Below are 23,809 nucleotides of genomic sequence, written 5' to 3'. Positions count from 1 at the left end.
CCTAAATCATGGAATAGAAATCATGCAGTTTTACCCAGAAGGTCAGAAAAAGGTGTTGGGCAACATGGAGGGAAAGGCACCTCTGCTTTTGTGTGTAGGCATGTGTAGATGTTGCAAATAAAAGAAACAATTAAATCTAACAAGTAATAATAATAAAGAAGTGCTAATGCAGAGCTGGAGAAGAAAAAGTAGAGCAAAAATAAATATTTATCAATGTTCATCAATTGACAATGGAATGCTACCAGGCATTTAAGGCTCTTTTCAGCTGTCGGTTCAGCTACTGCATAATTTTTAGCTTTTGAGTAATCCCATCAGGCTTGGCATGGTCTTAATCCTTGATAGGATGGGGCCCCCAGGTCATTGTATGCCTGTCTATTCAAGGTGGCAGAATTCGGTTTCAAGAGAAACGTGCTTGTGTGGGCGTTAGGAAATTCTGGGTCTGTGACAGTCTGACTGCCAGTCTGCCTCTGATTTTTTTTTCTTATAATATTATTATTGTTCTGTTCATAACAAAAAAAAAATATTAACTGGGCTTGATGTTCTTAGCTGCCAAGTTTATTAATCTGTGGATTTACAAATCAGTCTAGTAACTTTAAATGTGCAAAATCACACAGGATGAAGAATTTCTCTCCCTCCATTCCTAACAATTGCCACCCCCGATTTTTTTATTTCAATGGAAATAATTTTTTTTTCCTTTGACCGTGTGTTTTTGTTCAAGGATCTGATAATTACATGCTTGGAGATGATGGCTTTTCAAAAGCATCTTTCCCAGCAATTTTCAACTGGAGATGTGGATAAAAATATCTCCCCATTTTTTTATCAGAAATGTTTTCAGTAATGGGCAATTATGAGCTCTGCCTTCATTCAATTCACCCTGGAAGAATTTGCTTCACAGGGAAATTCGTTTCCTAGCTGCTGTAGATGCCAGCATAGTTGGCAGCTGCAGGTTTTGTGGGGAGGAGGGAAAAGAAAGGCCCAGAAATTAAAATTGCTGTGATGTAAATTGATCTCAACACCTGGAAACCATGAAAAGATGGAATCTCATGCTTTTTTGTTAAATCATTGTTAAACTGCTTTGCATGTCAGTCCCAAAATGGCCCTGTAAATTATTTAGTGTAGTTGAGAGATGAAGAGATGATCCAGTTCGTCACTCCTCACAACCGATCTGTTTCTTGTTGTGCAGGTTCACATTAGCAAGGTGGAAGGTGTCGCGGTTTTCTTCCCAGCAGTACTCCAACTTCCATTCTCAATATATAATCAACACTTGTGTGTTTATTGTAATGAAGCTGTAAGTCAGGAACTGGCTCAGGTCTGTGCAGATCTGGATCAGACAGCCCAGGTGACTTGTAAACATTATATCTGAGGAGTGGAAATCAGAGCGAAGTTAGAAGAGCTCAGAGACAGAGGGTGCATCACTCATTGTTTCCTGTTTTCCTTCAAACCCAGGTGTCTGTGGTCCATTGCTCCCTTTCCTGTCCTTGCTGTGCAGCATGTGGCTCTTTTCCCTGCCATTCCCTGCTCCTTGCTGCTGTAGCCATGCCACAGGAGGTGACTGCTGCCATCAGGGTGGTGACAAACACCACCCTGCTCCAGGCTGGCTGCAGAGACAGTCGAGAGATAGGTGCTGTGATTTGAAACACCTCTTCCCCCTTGTATTTCAATTTATCCCAAATCTTCTCACTCAAGTGAGCTTGGCAGAGGGCCCCCATTGCTTAGAGGGGGAATAAGCATTCACCTTGCAGGAACTGGAAAACAAAATGTTTGGAAACTGTGGTGGAGGCGGGTGAGCAGAGCTCCACTGGCATTCCCTCCTTTCTAAAGGACCCTTTTTAATTCAGCAGCTGACTCCAGCAGCATCATGAGCTATAATAGGCAATTAGCTCCTAGCAGATTTATGTGACACTGTGTTTTATAAGCAAACAGTCATGTGTGTTTAGTCATTGAATGGACCTGCTGTATCTGATGTTCACAGAGACAGTCTCTCCCCTCTCGCCTCCCTGAGCACACACTCAGCTCTCTTGCAGCAGTGTGGACTCACAGGCATCCATACTTGAGCAAAACTGGATCTGCCATGCAGCAGCCAGAGGTAAACTTTTGGCAATATCTGCTCTTGTAGAATCCAGACTCCATCTGGAGGTTATAGAGGTGGGAATGGGAGGTACCTGGTGCAAGGATGTCCCCCCACAATCCTGAGGACCCTTTTTAGGTGAAGGTTGGGTGGACACTTGCACAGCACCCTGCCAAGGACTGCATCAAAGTGGTTGCAGTGCTCCCCAGACTTCCCCATACTTGCAAAGTAGTCAGGTTTATATTCATAGTTAATTTTAGATATACCTGTGCATGCTGCTCTTCCATTACACACTCAACAGAACCTGCTGGTTTTAATTTTTATTAGCACAAGTGCCTTGTTGAATCAAAATTAAGTGGGTATTTGGGAGCATAATGTGAAGCATTACATTTAATGGTCTGTGTTCCTGCCTGGAGAAAGGCTATCACATGCATCTTCTCTCTTCCCAAGACGCTGCGGTCTTTAGCTACACCTGAATTTTCCTGGATTCATTGCTACTTCCTATCATCTGTAAGCTGTAAAACTTCCAGCTGCAAGCTTTCCAGTGTATGTTGCATCTTTACAGATGTATGGCCATATTCTGGTGTAAACCTGCCTGGCCTGGGGTTGTGGTAGGTGGGGAGAGGGCAGGTTTGGGGTGCAGGTGGAGCCGTGCTGCTGGAGCTGCTCAGCCCAGTCCTGGGAGAGCTCCTGTGCCTCTCCCCCTTCTCATGCAACTTCCCTTCCCTTGTTCAAAGGGGAGCAGGTTTCTGCCTGGGACGATGCAAAACTGACTTTTCTCTCAGTCCTAGGCATGAGTCTGCCAGTCCCTCTGGTGTTTGTGATGGTCGGGAGAGCTCAGACTCTCACCAAGTTACAAGGGCTGTTTTAATCAGTGTTCCCATTTCCCAACCTGAGGCTCCTTCTGGCCAACACCTTGCTCCTGGCAAACCCTTTGATTGCCGTGGTTTTGGGTTTCAAAAAAGGCCAAGGGAAAATTAACCCCCAGAACTATGGGGCTTGAATTCTCCACAGAGCAGGATTTCCATGTGAAAATCTCAGGGTTGTCTCAGCTTAGAAGCACTCACAAGAAGCATCTCTGTGAGCCTTTCAGAGGGTCACAGAGCACAGCTGCAGCATTTTGTTCTGAATTTCACCAGGAGTTTCCATGTCTTTTGTGAATTCTTGTGCTGGCTGAAGTTGAGACTGGGTTCTCCACCTGATTAGTGCACCTGTGTGATATAAAGCAACTGGAAACCAGCACAGCAGTTTGCATTAAGGCAGCCATGGAAAACAGCTGGAATACATGAATAACTCTGCTGGAGCAGGGTTGCATCCATCTTTCATACTGAACAGATGTTTGCTTTCATCAAAGTGGTGCTGTGCTGATCTTTGACATCAGCCTGTTTGGAGGCTGGGGTGTTGGCAAAGTCTGAGGCCAAGTCAAGGCTTAATGGGAAGCAAGAAGTGGGCAAACACAGGAGATGAGGTTCTTGGAAGCAAGATTTAACTGGCAATTCAGGGAAATTTTTAACAGCTGGTTTGATGAGATCAGGCTGCACCAGTTCCAACATCAAATAACTTGGAGCTTTGAAACTTTCATATTTCATCTTGTTGTCCTGTTAAATCTGATACTCCCTGACTCTTTGGTTTCTCTCCTTCTCCCTCCTTCCTTTCATTTTAAGTGAGGCTCTTGCTTAAACTTTCTTTAGTCTTTTATCTATAAGCGTATTCCATCTCTCACACAGCTCCTGTGAATCCTCCTGACACAGTCTAGGATAAAAGCAGCCCGGACATGTACATGGGCCATTGCATAAGAGATGGTTTGTGTGTCAGTCTGAAATCTACATATGTTTAGATCAGTCATGAAGTGGGAACATCTGTATGTATTCATATATAATGGCTTTTACCAGATGAATGAATAATCCAACTCCCACAATTTGGTATTTACTTTTTTTGAAACATTGCTACTTAGCTGAACACTGAAGGAGAATCACATTTATGGGAATTAAGTCTTAGTAAGGTTTAGCAGAGCTTCGTGGATAAGCTGGAAACAAGTCTAAACGGGGTGCCAGAAATCTTTCTTTTAAAATAGTTAATGCTGTCTGGAACCTCTTCCTTATTTTTTTGACTCCCACTGGCTTTTAAGCAGTTTGCATCAAAATGCAGTGCAAATCTGTGATAAAGCACCTGATTTGCCTCCTACTGCATTGAATGCCTTCCTCTGTGATGTCACCTTCCTGCAGCACCAGCTGTCTTTGCAGTGCTAAAATAGGTTCCCAAACCTTGGGGGCTGCACTGTGAGCTGGGGGCTCCAGCTAGGGCATTACCTCATTGCTGGCAAACCTGGCTATGAGATGCCTTGGTGCACTGGCCCGTGGGATGCTGCAAAAATCTGTTGGAGATAAGTTTTACCTAAATCTGTTTGCTCACTTCACACCTTGACCCCTGGCTCATGCTTTTATTAAATGTTAAAGCACTGAAATGTGTCACTTCTGTTGCCTTTTTTGCTGGTGGTTTGGTTTTTGTTTTGGGTTTTTTTTGCTGTTTTTGTTTTCCTGTGGTTTGCAAGGATTTTCTTGTTGCTGTTGGCACTGAGATTGATGCATACCACACATGGACCTGTATCAATCTCAGCCACCTCTTGAACTGGCACTGTAAATCTCCCAGATTTGATCCTTCATTTAATTTGCTGTGCTTTTCCCCTGAGTCAGAGCAGATTTGTAATTGGGAGCAGAGAGAGGGTGCTAACCTGGACATGTGGTAGGGTGACTTTCCTTGAAAAAGCCCTCCTGGGCTCCCCTTGCCCACCCCTTGTTGTGTCTTGCTGGGACAAGTGTTGTTTATGTCAAACTGATGAGATCAGCAGGGAAGCAGGGTGTGATTTGCTGTACGAAGGGACTTTTCCCAACTCATCTAAGGAGCTGTGTTTTCTAAAAGGTTTCCTTAAGCTTGGTTTACCTCTCCTCAGTTGGTCTCCACATGGACTGCTGTAAGTTTAGAGGTGCTAAAAATTTGCATGTGCTCTTTGGGGCACATAATTTTCTTTTGTAAGGACTCTCTTTAAAGTACTATAGAACTAAAACAAAAAAAGGCATTACAACTGTAGCTAAGTCCCTCTTTGTAAAGGATTACCAGGCTGAATGTTGGCACAATGTCTTTTTGCCACCACCTCTTCCCTCTCTGGTGAATCCAGTGGTTTTTCATTTGCTTTGTCTACTGCCTGTCACAAGAGATGTGCTCTTGACAATTTACCTGCTGAACTGGGAAAAGTTACCTGTCTGTAGCAAAGCCCAGAATTAAAAACTGTTGTCTCAAGCCCCTGATTCACAAACTCAAGGATATCAAATGATAGTTTTTATTACTCCTGCTTCTATTTCAGAACTCATGGTCTATTTTTTTACTTCCTATCCAGGTATATATTGGGAAGTGGGTATTCCAGTTTTCCTCTGTTTGAAATTAAACATCTTTTCACCAGAAAAAGGTAGCTCAGGGAACCCTGTCAATCATTGCTTTTTGTCTCTGCTGCAGCAATATTGATCTATCCTTCTGCTTCATTTGAGGTAGGATCTCAAGCTTTGAGCTGGTCAAAGCTGCAAAAAAAACTTATTATGGGCAAAAATTACCCTTTCACTGAACTGTGATATTTTGTTTCAGCCAATTTAATCTCAAATGGCACCTTCACCTGTTTTGGTCTGGGTTTTTTGGTAAGACTGGGCTGTGACTGAGCCATTCAACATCTAGTCTCATTCTCTGCATAATACAGGTCAAAGAACTGTCCTCCAAATTGCCTAAGAGGTGCCAAATGCTTCTGAGAAAGATGTCCATCCATTATGACAAGACATTCTGTAACTCAATGTCCAGGTGGTTAATTCTTTACATTCAGTGGAAGGAGAGGACATGCATGCATATGTTCCAACATCTAGGATGCATCTATAGCTTTTCTTTTCAAATTCTGGCTCTCTACCCCTGCCGTGAAGAGTTCTGTGCTCTCCTGCCAGGCTCACACACCAGACCAGATTGCCTTCTCCCTTCTATTCAGTCATGAATTCAAATAATACAAAGTGCTACCTTGTACTTCTTAAACTCCTTTTCTCCCTGGAAAGTTAACAGCCTCTTGATTTAACAGCTCTTTTGTAAGATCGTGGAGGATGAAAGACAACAAGTACTGTTTTTAAAGCAGTCACAATAGGGATCAAAAGGGAATTTGTAAAAAGCAAAATAGGTGCAAGAATTTACTATCACTATCACTATCACTGCAGTGAATTGATCTCCATTTCAAAAGATGGAAGTCCTGACTTCTCCCTGTTCTGTCACCCCCAAACTGTTGATTTGTGGTTCATGTTCCCACCCAAGCTGTCCATGAGGGTGCCCAGTTCTTGGCACTGCCAATGGCTCTTGAGTTGTCTCCCCATCTCCTCCCTGTGAGTCCAACACAGGCATTAGGTAAAACAGTAAAAACCCCAATAAAACACCAAGATCTTTTAAAAAACATCTTTTAATATGGACATTGATAATGGTTTTGGCTTCAACTATTCATATATCAAAAATAAAATCTTTTGCCTGCTAGGGTGTAGCTTTTTGACAAGCTGCCTTAGTTGGAAGGCAGCTTGGAGCCAAACCCTATGCAGTGAAAACATTCATGATGGTTTTCATTAAAACAAAGCTCGTTTTCCTTCCTTGACTAACTCCAGGGTTTTTAAGCAAGTAAGTAATAGTGTCCTCTAGACTTAGGTGGCACCAGTGATTTGAGTGCTAAAGTCTAATAAACTGACAGTACTTAATTTCATTTGGTTGAAAAACCACAATAGAGATGTCTTTTTTTATTTGATTTTACTCCACAGTCACTTACCATGGCATTTGGTGCTTGAAAGAAGGTAAGTCCTCAGGGTTTGGATTCAGCAGGCTCCATTTCTTATCCACCTCCATATTTAAGAGTTTGTAAGCTTACATGGAGTTAATAGGGAGAATTGATTCCCTTGCCAGCTAGGATTTACTGCTGCCTGCTGCTTAGATTAGTAAATCCAGTTGTATCTAGCGAGGCATTCTTCTTTGGGAATGATGTTAGACTTTATTGGTCATTTCTCACCATATTACAATTGCTAACTTAGATAACTTTCATGAAAGATCAGTCTGAAAATGTATCTTATTTCTTCTAAATTTTTACTATTGAAAGTTAGTTTCTTCAGATGACACAATCAGTATATCAGCAATATTTCATCTTTCTAGCTTAGTGTTGGACTCTCCCCAGTACACTCTATGCTGCTTAATAAGAGAAATTGCCAGACTGACTGGAAAATGTAACTTTAATAACATCATTTCAGGCACTAGAATCATCGAGAAATAATAATCTCATGGAGTTGGTTTCTGCACTATTCTTGTCTTTTGTGCATGAAATTACTGTGAATGCTCTGTGTGAGTCTGTGTGTGCAAACAACCTGCAAGGGGGTGAGGCACTGCAGGGGTTCCTCTGCCACTGGGCCATCCACAAATATAAACTGATGAAGCTATCTGAAAATGCCTGGGAGGATGAGAAGGATTGCAGGAAGGGAAGTCTCTCTCTATTTCTCTCTTTCTATTTTTTAACACCAGAAATGCAAATCTTGCTGGGGACTGCTTAAGAAAAGTGAACTGGGGAGGGCTCAGAGAGTGAAGAGGGATCTTCTTGGTGTGGATGTTGTTAGAAGACTGGTTGGAAGAGATGGATAAAAGTGAAGATTCTTGGGTTTTGTTTGGGAAAAGCTATTTTTGCTGAAGATCCAGCCTCTGAAATCCCTCAAGCAGCTGTTAATAAGCCTAACTTAATGCACAAAATCATATCCTCACTGGAGTCAGGAAAGAGTCATCCCTGATACTTTTAAATGAAAGATACAAAATCACAGGCTACTTCTGAAGAACAACATAAGCTCCTCTGTGAACAGAAGACCAAAGGAGTGCTTAATTTCCAGCAGTTCTGCATCTGCTATCCCCTGATCTCCTCCCTACAGCGCAGAAGAAAATGAGTGGTGAAGTTGGTCTAGAGCTGCTTTGCACAACAGCTCTTTGCTTTTCTGAGAGCAATAACTTGAGTCTTTTCTACTCAAAACACATTTTTATTTAAAATTACAAGATTATAAGCCTCTTTCAGGCTGCACCCTCTCTCTCCCCTCCAAGTTGATGGACATTGGCCCCTGGGTTCCAGAAGTGCAGAGGACAGTCGATGAACAGCATGGGAATTTAATTTTCATACAAAACCAGGAGAGACAAAAAACGGAGATGAATTTAACAAAAAATTTTAGTCACTTTTTCAAGTATTTTTTCTTCCATCTCTCAATACAGCTTGAGTGGAAATTAAGAATTGCTTCCAGGTCCTCTATAATAGAGTCCCTTGGATGTGCTGATTAGATAAAGTGGCTCTGTGTTGGCTTCCAAAGCAATAATGGGAGCAAACAATGCATTGTAGCAAGGGCTGTGGTATATAAAAGACATGAGTGTAGTGGCAGGTTGATTGTAGATTCTTAAATTGTGGGGTTTTTTCCTTTCTTCTCTTTTAAGTGTGTGTTTTTATTTTTTTTCTGGAATGTAATGTATTTAATGAAAACATGAGGACTACCAGATGTTGGCACTGCAAGCTGAGTCCAGCATTCATTCTTATCAGATGGGACTTGGATCAGTCCTTGAGAGGTGTTTAATATCCAGTGAAAGTTGATGTGAGTAAAACCTTACCAGAGCCCAGATTTTCTGCAGAGCAAACTTAAAGGGGTTTTCTTCACACAAAACTTGTTTACTAAATGGAGAAACTCTTCCCACATCTTCATGCAAAACAGGAATCTTCCATCAGTGTTATCTGCTGCAGTCTTGCAGGGGGTAAGAAATTCGCTCTTGTATCCCTTGGAAGCCAACCTGCTTGGAAACAGAGACATGTTCTGGCTTATATCTTGGTCCCATAAAGGCCACTGCTCTGCAAATAATTATCTGCAGCATTTCAGTTGAAAATGATTGCTTGAAACAAATTGTTCCTTTAAAAGTAATTTTGGTTTTTTATTAAAAAGAAAAAAAAACAAAAACCAGAAGAACAAAGCATGGAGTTTCTGTTAAAAAACAGGTTATTGTGCTTTCCTAGAACTGATTCCAGTGAATACAGCAGCAGGTGTTACAAAATTGAACATGCCTGAGAAGGGTTGGTAGAAGAAAAGGAGAGACGTGGAGGGTGTGGGGGGATGAATTTCATGCTGTGTCTATTGAGGAGAAGAAATTAAGAAGTACAGCTTCCTCTTGGAATACCCTCCAAGTTTGGGCAGGTTCTTCCTGGCTCAGAAGCCAGGAGCAGCAATGACACAAGTGGATGGAAGAGCTGCCACAACAGCCTCTGGTGGAACAAGAAGCTTTTGATGGATCACGTTCCCAGGCTGGGGTTGGGAACACAGCATCGTTGCAGTAGGGCTGCACAGGTTCTGGCAGCAGATTGGTAACAACTTTGCCCCCAGAATTATCTGGGAAAATGGGATAAAGCTCAGTTGTTTTTGGGGTGAGAGCCTTGTTTCCAGCAAGGGTGGTTCCGGTACAGCATGGTTGTTTTTCTGGGCTCTTCACTCAGAAATTTGTGATGAGAGAAGTTAAGAGGAAACTTCCCCAGCTTCTCATTTGTCTCTGGGTGTCTCCTGAGTATGAGCTAGGAGGGGATTTGTTGCCAGTAAAGGGATAAAAAGAGGCTCTTCTTCACAAAAAAAAACTCTGTGATTTTTACCAGCTTTCTTGATACATGTATTTATGAAATGAGGGAGGAGCTGCTCCCTAAATAACTTGGTCTGTTCCAGCCTGAACTCACTGGTTAAGGGGAATTTTTTTAATCTTCCTGGTGCAAAGGAAGGGAAAGGCATTTCAAAGTGCTTGATTTTGGATTAGTGCTGTGGGAAAGTCACATGGAAGATGCCCTGGGCTGAGGGAAGGGGTAGAGCTGTGGTGGGCACTGGGTTTTTCACTGGCATTCTCCCAAAAGCCCACCCCGCCTTCTGGAGAATAAAAAGTGAGAAAACACTGGGACCTTTCAGGGTTGGGTTGGGGTTTTTTGTTTTTTTTTGAATGCAGCAAGCTAAAATCATTGTGATGAAAATGAAATTGTGGTGCAGAATCCTAAAGAAAAAGTAACTTTCTGTTTTCTTGTTTTAAGCACAGGAGCATGGACTATCTTGTCTAAGGATTTAGTGTGTTTGTTGCTATATGCTTGGATTAGGTTTATGTAGGGCAGGATTATGCTTTAGCTCAACTTTTGCAGTATTCCAGGAAAAGCAGTCTAGAGATCACTGATAGATGTGTTTCATCTGTTTCCTGGGGTTCTATTTATTTATTAAGTTTAATGATACAGAGTCAAAGCACTGTATTTCTAGAGAGGGGAAAAGAACTGAGCAGCTGTACTGGTTATACTGAACTCATATACAGGTTTTCCAAGGGCCTGAGGAGCTGTGGATTTAGATGGGCAGAAGAAAATTCAGGCCACCTGCTGAGGAAGGCTTGGGGAAGGTGGGATCCTTCATGCAAACAACTCTTGTCTGAAGCAGACACGTGGGAGGAGCTCTTGCTCTGCAGTGAACTTTGTAATTAAGTAGTTTCAGGAAATCATGCAGTCTGTTTGTAACCAGCTTTTTCTTTTTCCTGTCCTGGGCTCTCTGGATCTACTTGTCTCTCCTGTTAAAGGCTGAGTGCTTTGAAGATGGGAAGCCACCGCTGTGCTGCTCTTGTGCAGAGCTGACAGTGACACTGCTGTTCCCAGCCTGCTGTGGTGGTGCTGGAATAACCCAAACTGCCCTCGGGGAGTTGTGCTGGAGGGGCAGATGGGTACAGCCTTGCAATCAGGTCCAAATCCATCACTGGTGCATGAGATGCCGCTGGGTGTGCTGCCATGTGGAGTGCCAGCCTGGAAGAGTGGGAAGGATTGTGTTACTGTCCTCTGATGATGGTCCAGCCCCTGGCCAGGCTGTAGTGGGGGCTGTGTCATGTGGGATCTAAAAACCAGTTTGAGATTCAGAATGGGTGTGCATGGATATATCACTTTTCCCCTCCCCTCCTTCTGGTAATAGATCAACTTTTTAAAGGTGATGAGATGCCTAGAGATGCAGCTAGATGATCACAGTCTGTTTTTGAAGTACATGTCTGCATCTTCAGGCACTCAGAGATCTTTAAAGTCCCAGGCATCGGAGGTTTGCTCCCAGAGCCACAGTTTGAATCATCACTAGCTGCCTGACCCACGCTTGTGTACCCCTGGCTGCTCTTTGCCTGACTACAGATAAATGCCTCCCTTGACTTACAGAAATAACTCTCCTCAAAATGGATCAAATTGCAATTAGTTTTAGTCATTTGGATTTCTGCTTCCAGCCTCATGCTTTTATTCCAGCAAAAAAAAAATTCCGGCTTGCCTTAGTATGAACAGCTTTTGGTTCTTAATGCTGGTTGGTATTCATTTCTCTAAACAAGGAATGCAATTACCCTGTAGCAAAATAAGTGTCTCCAACTGTCTTTTTTCCATTAAACAAATGGGAGGTTTTACCTCTTGGTCTTCCCACAAGATTAATGCACTTTCTCTGCAGGAACTGTCTTAAAGTGATCCAGGAATCTGAACAACTTGCAGACAGCAGCCTAATTGTCACAGAATCTGATTTAGCCAATGCTCATTTTCATTAAGAGGTGATCTCTGCTAATAACAGAGACTAATAGCTCTTCAAAATGAAAAAATACCCCAAACCTTCCTTTTCCCCTCCACAGTCAGGGATAATGAACTCCTAAATCAGTGCTTTTTCCAAGGAAGCCCTTTTCCCCCCATTTTAACAGAGTTTGGCTTGGCAGCTAACTGATGTCAGGAGATCCTGTTGCCTGTGCTTGCAGGGGTAGTGGAGTCTGCCCATCCTTCCTTTATTCTTGCCCCCCAGTGAAAGAATGGAGATTTTTCTTGCTCCTTTATCTTTCAGTTTGTTTCTGAAGGAATGAGATGGGGATTGTCTCTTATTTACTGTTGCTGTACAGAGTATACTGTACACTGACTGTATCATTGTTCTGCACTGCTTCTGCACAGGAGGAGAGTTCAAAGCTCTGTGTGAAGGTGTAGGACTCGGAAGTTCTTCTGTCTCTGGTGATATGCAAAGATTAAGGCACGTAAATAGTAAAAACTCTTGTAAAAGGATTACAGGAACTTCGTATGTTGCCACAGATTCCCATGGGATCAATATATGGAAAGTGTTGCAATCTCAGTTTTATTGAGAGTCTTATGTACTTGGTGAGCTTTTCTGAAAGGTCTAAAGCCAGCATTACCATCGCTGCTTGAAAACCATCAATTGCACAATCTTTTTTTTGGAAGATTTCTGGCCCTCTCAGTGTGAGAGATAAAGCTTGATAAATTCAACTCTAATAGATCTAGCACGGATTGCTTGCAAAAAAAACCTGCACAGTGTTAAAAAAAGAGAGTTATTTCCCCGGTTTTAGGGAGAAGAGAGGTTCATGGATTTTTAGTGCTTGGGTTTGTGCTGCAGTTTTGGCTGGCTGAGCAATCAGGCTGGTTACCTGCCTCTCCTCCAAACTGGTGCTGCGCTAGGCAGAGGAAATAAGTGAGAGCACAAAAGGGAGTTTCTTTTTAAAAAGGCCAAAAATGTAACTCCTTGCACAAACAAACAAAAAAGTTTGTAAAAAGTTTTTTATTACCAGCTTGAGTGGCAGAGCAGAAAATCGGCTGCAGATGAACAAAGAGCCACACACACGGCAGGGATGCTCCTGCGAGCAAAGTTCCCATTTCAGCAGGTGGAGTGTGGCGGCCTCCTTTCCTGTTCAAACATTTTAGCCAGATAAAGAGGGGAAAAACCCAAATATTTTTCACATAATCGACTGAGTTTGGAAGGGGGGGGCAATAGGAGAAGAGGAGCTGTGGTGCTGATTATTTGCTGGCTGACATGGCTGTCAGGAGCAGTGGGACAGGGCAGGCCCTGTAGCTCAGGTCACTGCTCTTGGCCACTTGGCTGCTGCTGGAAGCTGTTGTTAATGCACAGGCAACCTGCTTTCTTGCTCTAAGGGAAGCCAAGGCATGACTGCCAGCAGCTGTTGGGGTAGGGAGGGTAACCAGTAGCAAATTGGGGTTTCCTATCAACACTGATGGGGAAATGAAGCGCAGAAGGGTGCTGGTGACTGACTGCTCCGGGGCGGTGTGTTTATGTGAAACAGATGGTTCTGTGCTGCAGTTTGCCAGCAGATTATGGAGCTGGCTTTGAACCATCTTGAGTGGTTTCCCAGGAAGGCAGGGATCCCATCCACAGCAGACTGCTGTGAGCACGTTACCTGGGGGCAGAGCTGGCAGCAGTGCACTGGTGTGGAAGGCAGCTGCATGCCCCGTGGCACCAAAGGCACGCTGAGGCTCCGGTGCCAGCGAGAAGCTCCAGCCCTGGGTGACCCAGGGTACGTTGCAGGTGCCTTTTGCACATTTACCTCCAGTGTTGAAAAAGGAACCTTGTGGTGGGTTTTCTGAGCTTTAGAGTTCCTCTTCCAATGTGCTGCTGCATTTGGGAAAGAAATAAGGGGTGGTTGTAGCTGTTGGGAACGTGGGCAAGGAGCAGTTGGATCGGCATTGTCCTGCTGCTTCCCTAGGAATTGCCACCTTCCCTTATACTCCCAAACCATCCCTGTTATCTGATTCTACAGTTCTGCCAGGCATGAGGTGACAGAGAGAAGGTAAACCAAGATATTAGGAAAAACCTCCTGGTGAGAGAGACTAAGATTTACACCATCTTTTTTTCTGTTTATGGGGAAAGCGGGCTGCCAGCAAACTGAACATTGGGATTAAGTCTTCTCTGTACAGACCCTTGTCTTGAATGGGGCTGAACTAAAATTTTTGTTCACTTTGTATGGAGAGGGACAAAAACTTCTTTGTAACTTAAATGTAACTTACTTAAGAGCTGTGGACAGGAATAAATGGATAAAGTTTTCAGTAACCTATATTTATACTATCATGTACAACTTCTAAACCTTCACAGCTACTGAAAAATTCAAGAATGTGGTCACTGAGAATGGGAGTTATTTGGTACTACATGGTTACTGGAAATTATTGATTGGAAAAGCACCAGCTTTTTATAAAATGCCATAAAAATAGACATTTCAGATGGATGGAAATGAGATCTGTAGAAGCATGCTGCCTTGTCTGCAGACAAGGTTTGTGATAACTCTGTAGCAGTTTTTCAATAGGACAATGCAAAGGTATTTAGATGCTTTAAATTTCAGCTTATGCTGGACAGTGTATTTACAGTGTATAATGCTATTCCCTCTTCACTCTAACTTTTTTTTTTCTTTTAATCACTTAAAATAAGGTGATCTCTCTATTGTACAGAGGCTGGAACAGCAGCAGGAAAATGTGGCTGAAATAATGGGATCTATAAGAATAGGCAATTTCACTCAAGTATAGTGATTTAGTGCCCTGTTAGTGTCCTGATGTATAACTGCATTTCCAAAGACAGTAAGTTTCTTCACCAGCATAATGACAGGCTTGAAACTTGTGAGACAAATACCCCAGCTTTCTCTATCCTCAGCTGTTCCACTTAATTACAGGAGTAAGGGAATTTTGTTCTCTCCTAGCGGATTAGCTCCAAGAAGAATAAATCAGATAATGTTACTGCCTTCCTTTTTTCCACTCTACAAGGTGAGAGCCCACATGGTGCAGTGCAAATCTGGGGCTGGTAATGTTTTTTCTTGCCTGCAGTCTGTGACACAGATGTGATTCCAATTTTGGTGTCACCAGGACTATTTCTTAAAGTGGTTTGGTTCAGTTGTTTGTGGCTTTTGGTACTAATTTCAGCTTCTGTGTTTGCTCTGCTCACAGATGATGGCCCTTACTCAAAGGGGAGCAAGGACTCTGGTGGGATGGACGCAGCCCTGGTCTCCAGGAGGCAAAGCATCCCAGGTAAAGGTGGGGATCAGCTCCTGCTCCAAAACATTGGGGCATCCATTACACTTTACCTGGATATCCCTAAAATGGGTAAAACCCCTCAAAACACTAATTTTGGTGCGTCTATCAGCAAGGCTTTTGCTGGAGGGCAGAAATGGATGGTGATAACTGGTCTCAGTGAATGGTGTATTACAGGTACAATCCTTGTCTTGTGTGGTCCTGTTGACAGTAGTTACAGGGAGCTGGGAAAGGACTTTATTCCCGTGCTGGACTGACACTCTCAAAGGAAAAAATCAGCAGCAAAGGAGAGGGGGAAGAAACACTGCTGTAGCTGAGCTCATCAGGCAGGGAGGGAGACTGGCAATGTCTGGCAAGCTTTGAATTTCCCACATCTGACTAAGTTTGTTTTGCTATTTAGTCAGTCACAGCACATTTTTGTGTGAGATAAACCTTCCCATGCAGAAACCCCCCAGGGGCTGAAGAGGAAGTGAAGTGGTAGTACATTTTCCTCTGTTGGTCCTGGACTTCATGTGCCAGCAGCACTCCAGCAGTCCTGGACGGGCTGCCTTGGACAACTCATCTCCTTCCTAGGAAAGCCAGGGGCTTCATTTTAACTTCTGGCTGCTAATGACCCAGTCACGTGGTTGATTTAGTGTGTTCTAGGTAATGGGAAGGAAGTGAGGCCCTTCTGCTATAGCTTCATCATTCAGCACTTGCTCCAAAGGATACTGTGCATCCCATTACCACTGTAGAGCAGCCCTGATGGGAGAGGCTCACAAGAGCCAGTGTGTCCAACAACCCCAGCTCAAGGTATCTCAATGGGGAAGGAAAAATTAATGTGTATTCTTCCTGCCCTGGGATGCAAAATCCAGTCATATATGCCAGTAGAATAAATCCAAGACTGCTCATATATGGTGCCTAAAGACTATGTCTAGAAGATCCTCCTTAACCAGCTCAGTTTACACTATATGGGCCTGTGACAGTGGCAGTAGGTTTGTAGAGGCAAGGGTCAAAATTCCTTATCGCTGACCTTGATCCGTTGATCTCAGGGACTTGCCTTTTTTGGAGCAGTGATTTCTCTTTGAACCCATAACAATGGGTAATTGCACTCTGGGACTTCTCATTTTAAACACTTATCAAGGATCAAAATTAAACCTCATTGAAAAGCTAATAATCTCCCCTTGTGGCACCATCTGTGTTGATCAGTCATGTCTGTAGCTGAGAGGAAATTTGCAGGATGGTGCCGGATGTTGTTCTTTCCAGCACGGTGGAGAGTCTCCCCAAGTTTCTGGCAGTCTCAGGGCTCCCAGGTTGGTGAATTGAAAATTAACTTACTGCAATTGGCAAGGGATCAAAACTGAGTTTAAAGAGCAGAAGTGTTATGGACCTGACATTTTTACAAGGAGCTTCCAGTGCCACATTAAACGGGTGCCCAGCAGTGCCTAAGCGCCTGCCAGACTGGAGTTAGATTGCAAAGAGGTTCCCTACTCGCATTAATCAAGTGCACAGATTATTCTTGGAAGTGCTTTACAAAACAGGTAGTGCGTGGCAGGACTCTAAGTGAGGTGCAATTTCTGGTGTCCTGGTGGCTTTGAACAGGAGCAAAGTGCTGGTGATGAGGCACCACAGTGCCAAATGACCCCATGTTTTGGATGGATGGAGGAGGCCCTGCACCAGCGTGGACCTTCTGTGTCAATATGCTGTTTAAGGGGCACTGCCTTGCTCTGGAAGTCAGTGTGCAATAGGTTTTAAATGTTCCCTCTCCAAACAGAGCATATTAAAGCCTGGTAAGGTTTGCTGTGCAAACAACATCTGGGCCATTTTCAGCATGGGATCATGTCCACATCTGTGGGGCTGCTGTTGTGTGCTACCAGTGCCCATCACCACCTTCTCCTCACGGCCTTGGAGAAAGGCACCTTGTGTGAGGGTGACTGGTTTCCTCCTGTAAAATCATGGAAGATTTCAGTGCACTGACATAGTGGAGGTGGATGGATAATGCTATAGACAAATTGTGTAGAAGCTTCTGAGAGGAGGCTCTGACAAGGTGTGGATGTCATCCTATTTGCCCCAGGGCTAGTTCCCCTTTGAGGGGTGTGAGGTCTGTTGTGTGCAGTATTGCAGAGCTGCCTTTTGCCAAGTCTTTTAAGCTCTTGGTCTTTTCCTTAGGCCAGGACTGACTCTCCTGCTTACTTACTGCCCTTTCTATGCCAAATCCAAGAGCTGGAATAATTTAGGGGCCCTGTTTTCTGTAAAACCCAGACGTGATCTGTGATGAGATCAAAACTGACACCAGGTAGGTGTAGGTGTCACCACACCTTAGTGTAGGTGCTGGACAGCTAGGAGTGTTGTCTTGGATTAGAGAAGGTAAAATGTGCACTGCCTGCAGCACCCAGAGAAGCAGTACTGGTGCAGCAGGTGTGGGGTGAGCATCCCCTAGACATGGACCTGTGTTTGATGGCAGGCAGTGCATGTGGAACAGGTCATGGTGTCAAAGTGACTCGTGTCTTCGATTCCAGCTGTAGATGAGGTGGTAATAGGGAGTTTGACTTGGACTAGGTACAGGTGGGTGGACAAACAGCTGTGAATGAATGAAGGTTGTGTCTCCCCCTCCACCCCCTGATCATGGCAGGATCCCATCCCTCTCTACACTCTGTTCTGTATCTCCCAACTATGTTGATGTCTCATGATAGGTTTTTTTTATCACTGTATTTTAAGGTCCATCCTGTTTGGTCCTTCCAGGCAACTACTGCAGGTCTACATCTCCTGAACCTGGATGCAGGAGCATCCTCCTCCTGTGTAACTGTGACTCCCTGACAGCTCTGTTAATGCCCTCCCCACTCTGTATCAAACATAGTTCCTGAGGTGGTCCCCCTGGACCATTGCTGAGCTCCCATCACCCTGGTTTTGAAGTTTTCTACTGCCTCCAGCACCTTGAAACACAATGTTTTTACTCTCTCATAAGCCCTTGCTACTCTGCCTTGTCTTCATTGGTCCTGCCTGCCAGACCTGCATGCAAACATTGCTGTGGCTCTACCAGGACACACTTCTATTTTACAACTTAACTTCAAATAAACAGAGGCTTTTTCTTCATGCTAGTTGTTCAAATCATCCCAAGTCTATTTTCCCACCACCTGTAGGAAAAGGATGTCTTTGGGATTGAGAGGAATGTGACTTCCACTGAGTTTGTCTTTATTCCTGATCTTACAGAGGAGTTCAGAGGGGTCACAATCGTGGAGCTGATTAAGAAAGAAGGCAGCACCCTTGGTTTAACCATTTCAGGTGGCACAGACAAAGATGGAAAGCCAAGAGTCTCCAATCTGAGGCCAGGAGGACTGGCTGCAAGGTGAGAAATGGAAATGGGGTGTGGAGAGCACAGCAGGAATGGAGAGGAATAGTTCCTTGTTCCAGCTACTGAATGGAGTTATAATTAAAGTAGTTGGCACCCGAGACCCCTTTTTCAAGTGCCCCAGAATGTAAAGTTGTTGCTTCAGGAAGGAGAACATCTTCTATTTTGAGTTATTTCCTATGCTCTGTGCAATTATGCTCTGAAATTTTGTGTAGGGCTATTTGGGATTCTGTGAAATTAGGCAGCCTTGTCAGGAGAGCTGCATGGTACAATACATCTTGATCAAGCTAAGTGGTTTAATATTGTATCTGTTCTGAATACTGACTGTATAAGTAGCATTATTGGCTCAGAAAAAAAATGGGCAAAGAAAGGCTCCAAGAAGCAGGAAAAAGGAAAGAGTAATTGAACAATTTTGCAGAAAACAGGCAAAAGGAAAGTTGTTTTCTCCTTCCCTGCTGGATTTTTTTCAGACAGCTCTTGGTGTGCTTTTCTTTGACTGATTGCTCTACATGAATGGGAACTGAGCAACAGCAGAGAGGTTGTGAACGTGTACACTGTGATTGTTGCTGTATGCACAGATCTGAACATTTGCCACCAGGAAAGATAGATGGCTTCCATTCTAGCACTTCCCTGTGATAGCAGACGCATGTAATCAGACAGCAGACATCAGTTCAGCATTGCTGGCTTGTTCGGAAAGTCCTACACTTACCAGCCAGCTGGAGACTGTGCCACCACTGCTTTTAATTTTACTTCTTTGCAGGAGTGACCAGCTGAACGTGGGGGATTACATCAAGTCGGTGAATGGCATTAACCTGACCAAGCTGCGGCACGACGAGATCATCAGCCTGCTGAAGAACGTGGGCGAGAGGGTGGTGCTGGAAGTCGAGTACGAGCTCCCGCCGGCCGGTGGGTGCCTCTTGGACAATGCTGCTCTCTCTTCTTGGCTCCTTTCGTCCTGGAGTGCAGATGGACTTGCTAGTGCAGAGCTGCTGTGGCCAAGCAGTGTCCAGGGGCATTTTGCTGTTGCCTTCATCTGCTCGTGCGGGCGGTGGAGGCTGCCGAGCTGTGTGCGGTCGGAGCAGAGCACTTTTTCCAGCACAGTGGGTGCCTGCTCATGCACACTGGCAGGGGATGGCTGATTAGGTCTGTCTTGCCTTGGAGTGACTCGACAGCACAGGCCAATCTGCCTCCTAATGCTGCTTCAGCTTATTTTTTTCCCTTTTGGAGTACGGCTACGGGAGATTTAATTCAGTCTTAAACATGTATTACCAGATGCCCTTTTCTGAACTGTGGCAAGTGCTGTTAGTCCTCAGGATTCTTTGAAGTGTTACATGTTTTTAGAAGGGAAACTGAAGCTATCATCTTTCCAGCTGAGGGATGCTGGCAGAGGATGGCAAACCCAACTAACAGGGTTTGTGTCCTGTCATGGGAGACTATATGCTCTTGCCCCCATTTGTTTTGATAATTGATGTTTCTGGTTAAAACAAATTCCTCGATACAGTTTCTCATCACAGTCTTTCCATTGTGAATACAATCTCCCAGTTATTACTCATTCATTTACCCAGATCAATCAGATAATGATTGGGCAGAAGAAATAAAACAACTAAAAATAAAATGCCAGGAAAAACAAAGCTAATAAAATCTAACATTTTGCCCCAGATAGGAAGATATTTTACACTTCAGAGCTTTGCTGTAGCTGCTGCTTTTAGATGAAAAATATTAAATACAGAAATGACTGTGTAAAGCCCAAAAGAGTAAAATCTAATCTGGAATGGATGAATCTGTATCCATCATTCCCCTCTCTTCTGCTGTAAATGTTAGTGGACTTTTGCATACACCTTTGGTAAAGCCAGCAGTGGCTCAAGTCTTGCATGATCTCATAGAAGACTTGTTCTTATGCTCCCTAGAGACGACCACTTTTAACCTTTCTCCATGGTATTCCATATTCTCTGTGATACTCCTTATCAGGAATCTGATAAACTATATTTACCAGCCAAAGAGTGGTGCCAGCTCAATCAATAGCAGCAATGTGAGATGTCCTCAGCTTTAAATGAGCAGGAAGAGCACACTGAGATAGTGACTTCTCTCCAGGGAGATTATTTGGGCTGTTTATGAATGATCCAAACAAAGAAGCATTGCAAAATACAGGGAATTGTCAATTATTTCCTGATTCCAATTCATTGTGGGCTTTTATCTGCTGTGAGGGTTTGTTATTGCTGTGTATGATCACCCCTCTCTCTCTGTCTTTCCCTGAGCAAAGAGCAGAAATACTGTGCAATTCAATAGCTTGTGCTTATGGGTTTGGCTTTTTGTCCCCACTTCGTAATTTCCTGCTTTGAAAGAGATCTTGCAAGTCCAAGTCTAGCTTTCAGGCTACTGTGTCGTATCATCTCTTTCATAAATAAACCAAACCCTGTGTTAGCACTGGCTTAGGTTTCCCAGCTCCCACTGATCTTATGAGAGGCTGTTGCAGCCCTTCATACTTCAATGCTTAGGACAGAAATTGGATGGATTCTGAACTCATTTGTGGATACTTTATACCCTTTCCTTGGTATTTGTATATCACCCCTTGGCTGGGAGCCTTCCCCTGCCCTGAGCACTCCCTTCTGGAGTATTTCTATGCTGTGTCCCTGTTAGCTGTCTGCACAGCAGCAGGAGCAAAGTGGGGATGGTGTTTGGAGATTTATTTGGCCTCACTGTAGCTGGTCCCCAGGGCTGTCTGCCTGCAGGCATACAATGCCTCCATTGTATGTCTTTTGGGTTAGCCTAATGGCTGGGCTAAGACTAATTTGGCTGCAGGTTGCAAGCCCTCATAGTGTTTGGCAGTCAGGATGAGTGTGGTCAGTGAGGACAGGGGAGAGGTTTGCTTCAGAATTCCTCTCCTGAGCAAAGAGAAATGGCAGAATGGATTTGTCTAGGACAGCCTTCATCTCCGAGTCAAGTTCTTGGTCTTTTATTTTCTGATTATCCTTGTGGCCATTTGTGGCACTTGGTTTGAAAATTAAGAATTTTCAGAGTGGACAAGGCTGAAATGTCATGTGCAGTTCTGGGTGGAGAAGACTGGGAAATTGTCTCATATTCACTGCAGTAGTGCAATAAATCATTAAATAATAGGGGACATCAAGAAATGAAAACAATTTCTTTCCTTTTCTCTTTACTTTGTATATTTTGTATTTTGTACAAATAGTACTGTGTATTTAACATAAAAATACTGAATTGCCCCCAGGATCAGTTTAAAGGATTCACTTAATCTTTTTTAAAATCCAAAATATGAGAGGTAAGGGAAAAAACCCAACTTTATGCGTTGAGGATTTGGGATTTTCATTTTCTTTAAGGTCAGCTGGTGACTTGATTCCTTATGCTGCTGCTGTTTTTTTAATAAGTTTCTATCTGTGGCAGAAGCTTTTGAGAAAAGCTGAATGCATTAAAGCCAGTTGATAGACGAGATGGTTTTACTTGAATGTCAGGGTATTAACCAAGACAAATTTAAGGGGAGATGCACAACACTGAGCTGGTGAAATCATCCTAAAACCTGATGGTAGGCTCTGATAAAGGTTCACATGTCTGGGTTGGGCTCTTTTTGCTTCCAGGCAGGGAAAATTAAATATGGGTTTTGGGCTGGACTTTAATTTCGGTGTTGTTTGAATGAATTTTGATACTATTTTGCATTGTGGTTGGAAAAGGTTTATCAGGGGTGACTGGATCTTTCTCTCTTACTTTTAGTGCCAGAAAGCAGTGCTGGCATTATTCCCAAGACCATTGAAGTGTCCCTCTACAAGGAAGGCAACAGCTTTGGCTTTGTGCTGAGAGGTTAGTTGTCGCCCTGAAAATGAAAAGCCTTCTGATAATGTTTTCATAGTTTTAGTTACTTTCCCATGAAAGTTCTATAAACATAAGTTGTTTATCACATTCCTTCTAAGAACCGTCTTTTGATGGACGTTTTGCATGACCAGTGTGCTTGGGAAGGTGGTAACTTGATTATCCAATCCCTGGTCAATGTTGAGAATCTATAAATACTGGAGTCAGAGAATAAAGGTTCAGCTTTTTCTGTTCTGACACTGAGAGGCGTTTGTGTGAATACTTTCATGTCCTTTAGTGGCAGTTAGTAGCTTCTCCAGTGAAAAGCAGAAGCAGAGGTGGAAAGCGGGAAAAGTAAGAAGGTGAATGACAAAACCTCAGCTAAGCAGGGAAAGCATGTCCTGGAGAGGATCCCCTGCTGCCTCTAAGGACTGCCGGCTGCCTAATCTAGGGCAGTCATTTTCCTGGCAGGCTGTGTCAGCTGTTATGTGATAAATGTCTCTTTCCCAGCGCTCTCACTCAGACTTTCAAACCTCGGGTGACTTACGGCTTTCCTGGTTTGATTACAGGGGGAGCCCATGAAGACTGGCACAAGTCCAGGCCACTGGTGCTCACCTACGTGAGGCCGGGTGGCCCTGCAGACAGGTACTGCTTGTGTCCCACCTCCACATCTGCCTTCACAGGACGGGACAGCAGCTGTCCCTGCACTCCTGAGGGTGTCCCCTTCCTGTCCTCCTCCTGGTGCCTCTCTGGGGCTCCTCGTGCTGGTGGTGTGGATGCCAGTGGTGGTGTGGTACCTGTGCTGCCTGGGGAGGTGGGCACGGTGCTCCCAGCACAGATGTGGTAGTTAAAGGCAGAAACTGCCTCGCCCCTTCATTAGCCCTGTGCAGCTGAATCGCTGGTGCTGTGCTGAAAAGCAGGAGCCAGTCTATCTACTCTCATGCTGGTAATTTAATATGATGGGCCTGGTACTATAAATAACCCAGACTATTGTCCCAAGGAGTGTTCCATCCTACAGGATGAGAGTAATTGACTTCCTATTATGTGTGTGTATATATATACACACACACATGCATGGTGTGTACACACACAAATTATATATGCTCATATATTTACATATAGATAATATACAGCAAATACATATGTATAACTATAGATATTTATATAAATATATATAGATTATTTGTCTAAATATAAATAAATATATATACATAAAGAAGAGAATTGCCTTTGGTTTCTTACAGGGAAGGGTCCTTGAAAATTGGGGACAGGCTGCTGAGTGTGGATGGGATTCCTCTGCACAGCATGACCCACGCTGATGCCCTCAACATCCTGCGGCAGTGCAGCCAGGAGGCACTTTTCCAGATCGAGTATGATGTGACCATCATGGGTAAGGACAAGATGGTTGTGATGGCATTTTTTTCTCTGTCTGCCTGGAAAGTATGTGAACTAGAGACAGTAGCTGGGATACTCAGTTTCAGTGGAAAAATCGCTGAGCAATGTGCTGCCAGCATGGATGTAAGGGGTAAAGTTCAAAGCTGGCTTCATTAAATGCATTTGAAATGCCCTTGTGCAGTGATGTGTCTTCATAGGAATGATGAGTGGCTCTACAGGAGAGGGCAAAAGGGGGTTTTCTAATGTAGGCAGAGAGGGTACAGGAGAAGTCAGAGCTAAAGTGGGCTGGAGTGCTCTGCCAGCACTGCAAATAGCACTATTAAATGTGCAC

General features: G+C 43.8%; 1 protein-coding gene across 3 annotated transcripts in view; it reads left to right on the top strand.

The window, feature by feature from the left end:
* The window catches only part of GRIP2 (glutamate receptor interacting protein 2), a 250,895-nt gene that overhangs the window by 177,011 nt on the left and 50,075 nt on the right, over nucleotides 1-23,809 (top strand). For all 3 annotated transcript variants that reach the window (XM_088061807.1, XM_088061808.1, XM_088061809.1), the window contains exons 2-7: nucleotides 14,874-14,954; nucleotides 18,147-18,282; nucleotides 19,046-19,191; nucleotides 22,009-22,095; nucleotides 22,653-22,728; nucleotides 23,328-23,473. In XM_088061807.1, coding sequence (XP_087917933.1) covers nucleotides 14,874-14,954; nucleotides 18,147-18,282; nucleotides 19,046-19,191; nucleotides 22,009-22,095; nucleotides 22,653-22,728; nucleotides 23,328-23,473 — 672 coding nt within the window. The remainder of the gene's footprint in view (nucleotides 1-14,873; nucleotides 14,955-18,146; nucleotides 18,283-19,045; nucleotides 19,192-22,008; nucleotides 22,096-22,652; nucleotides 22,729-23,327; nucleotides 23,474-23,809) is intronic.

Source organism: Pseudopodoces humilis, chromosome 13 (assembly GCF_049639895.1).
Source record: "Pseudopodoces humilis isolate 2021_Gansu_Grassland_sample_001 chromosome 13, ASM4963989v1, whole genome shotgun sequence".
Classification (NCBI taxonomy): domain Eukaryota; kingdom Metazoa; phylum Chordata; class Aves; order Passeriformes; family Paridae; genus Pseudopodoces; species Pseudopodoces humilis.
Note: the sequence above shows the minus strand (reverse complement) of the source record. Positions and strands in the feature narration are given on the sequence as shown.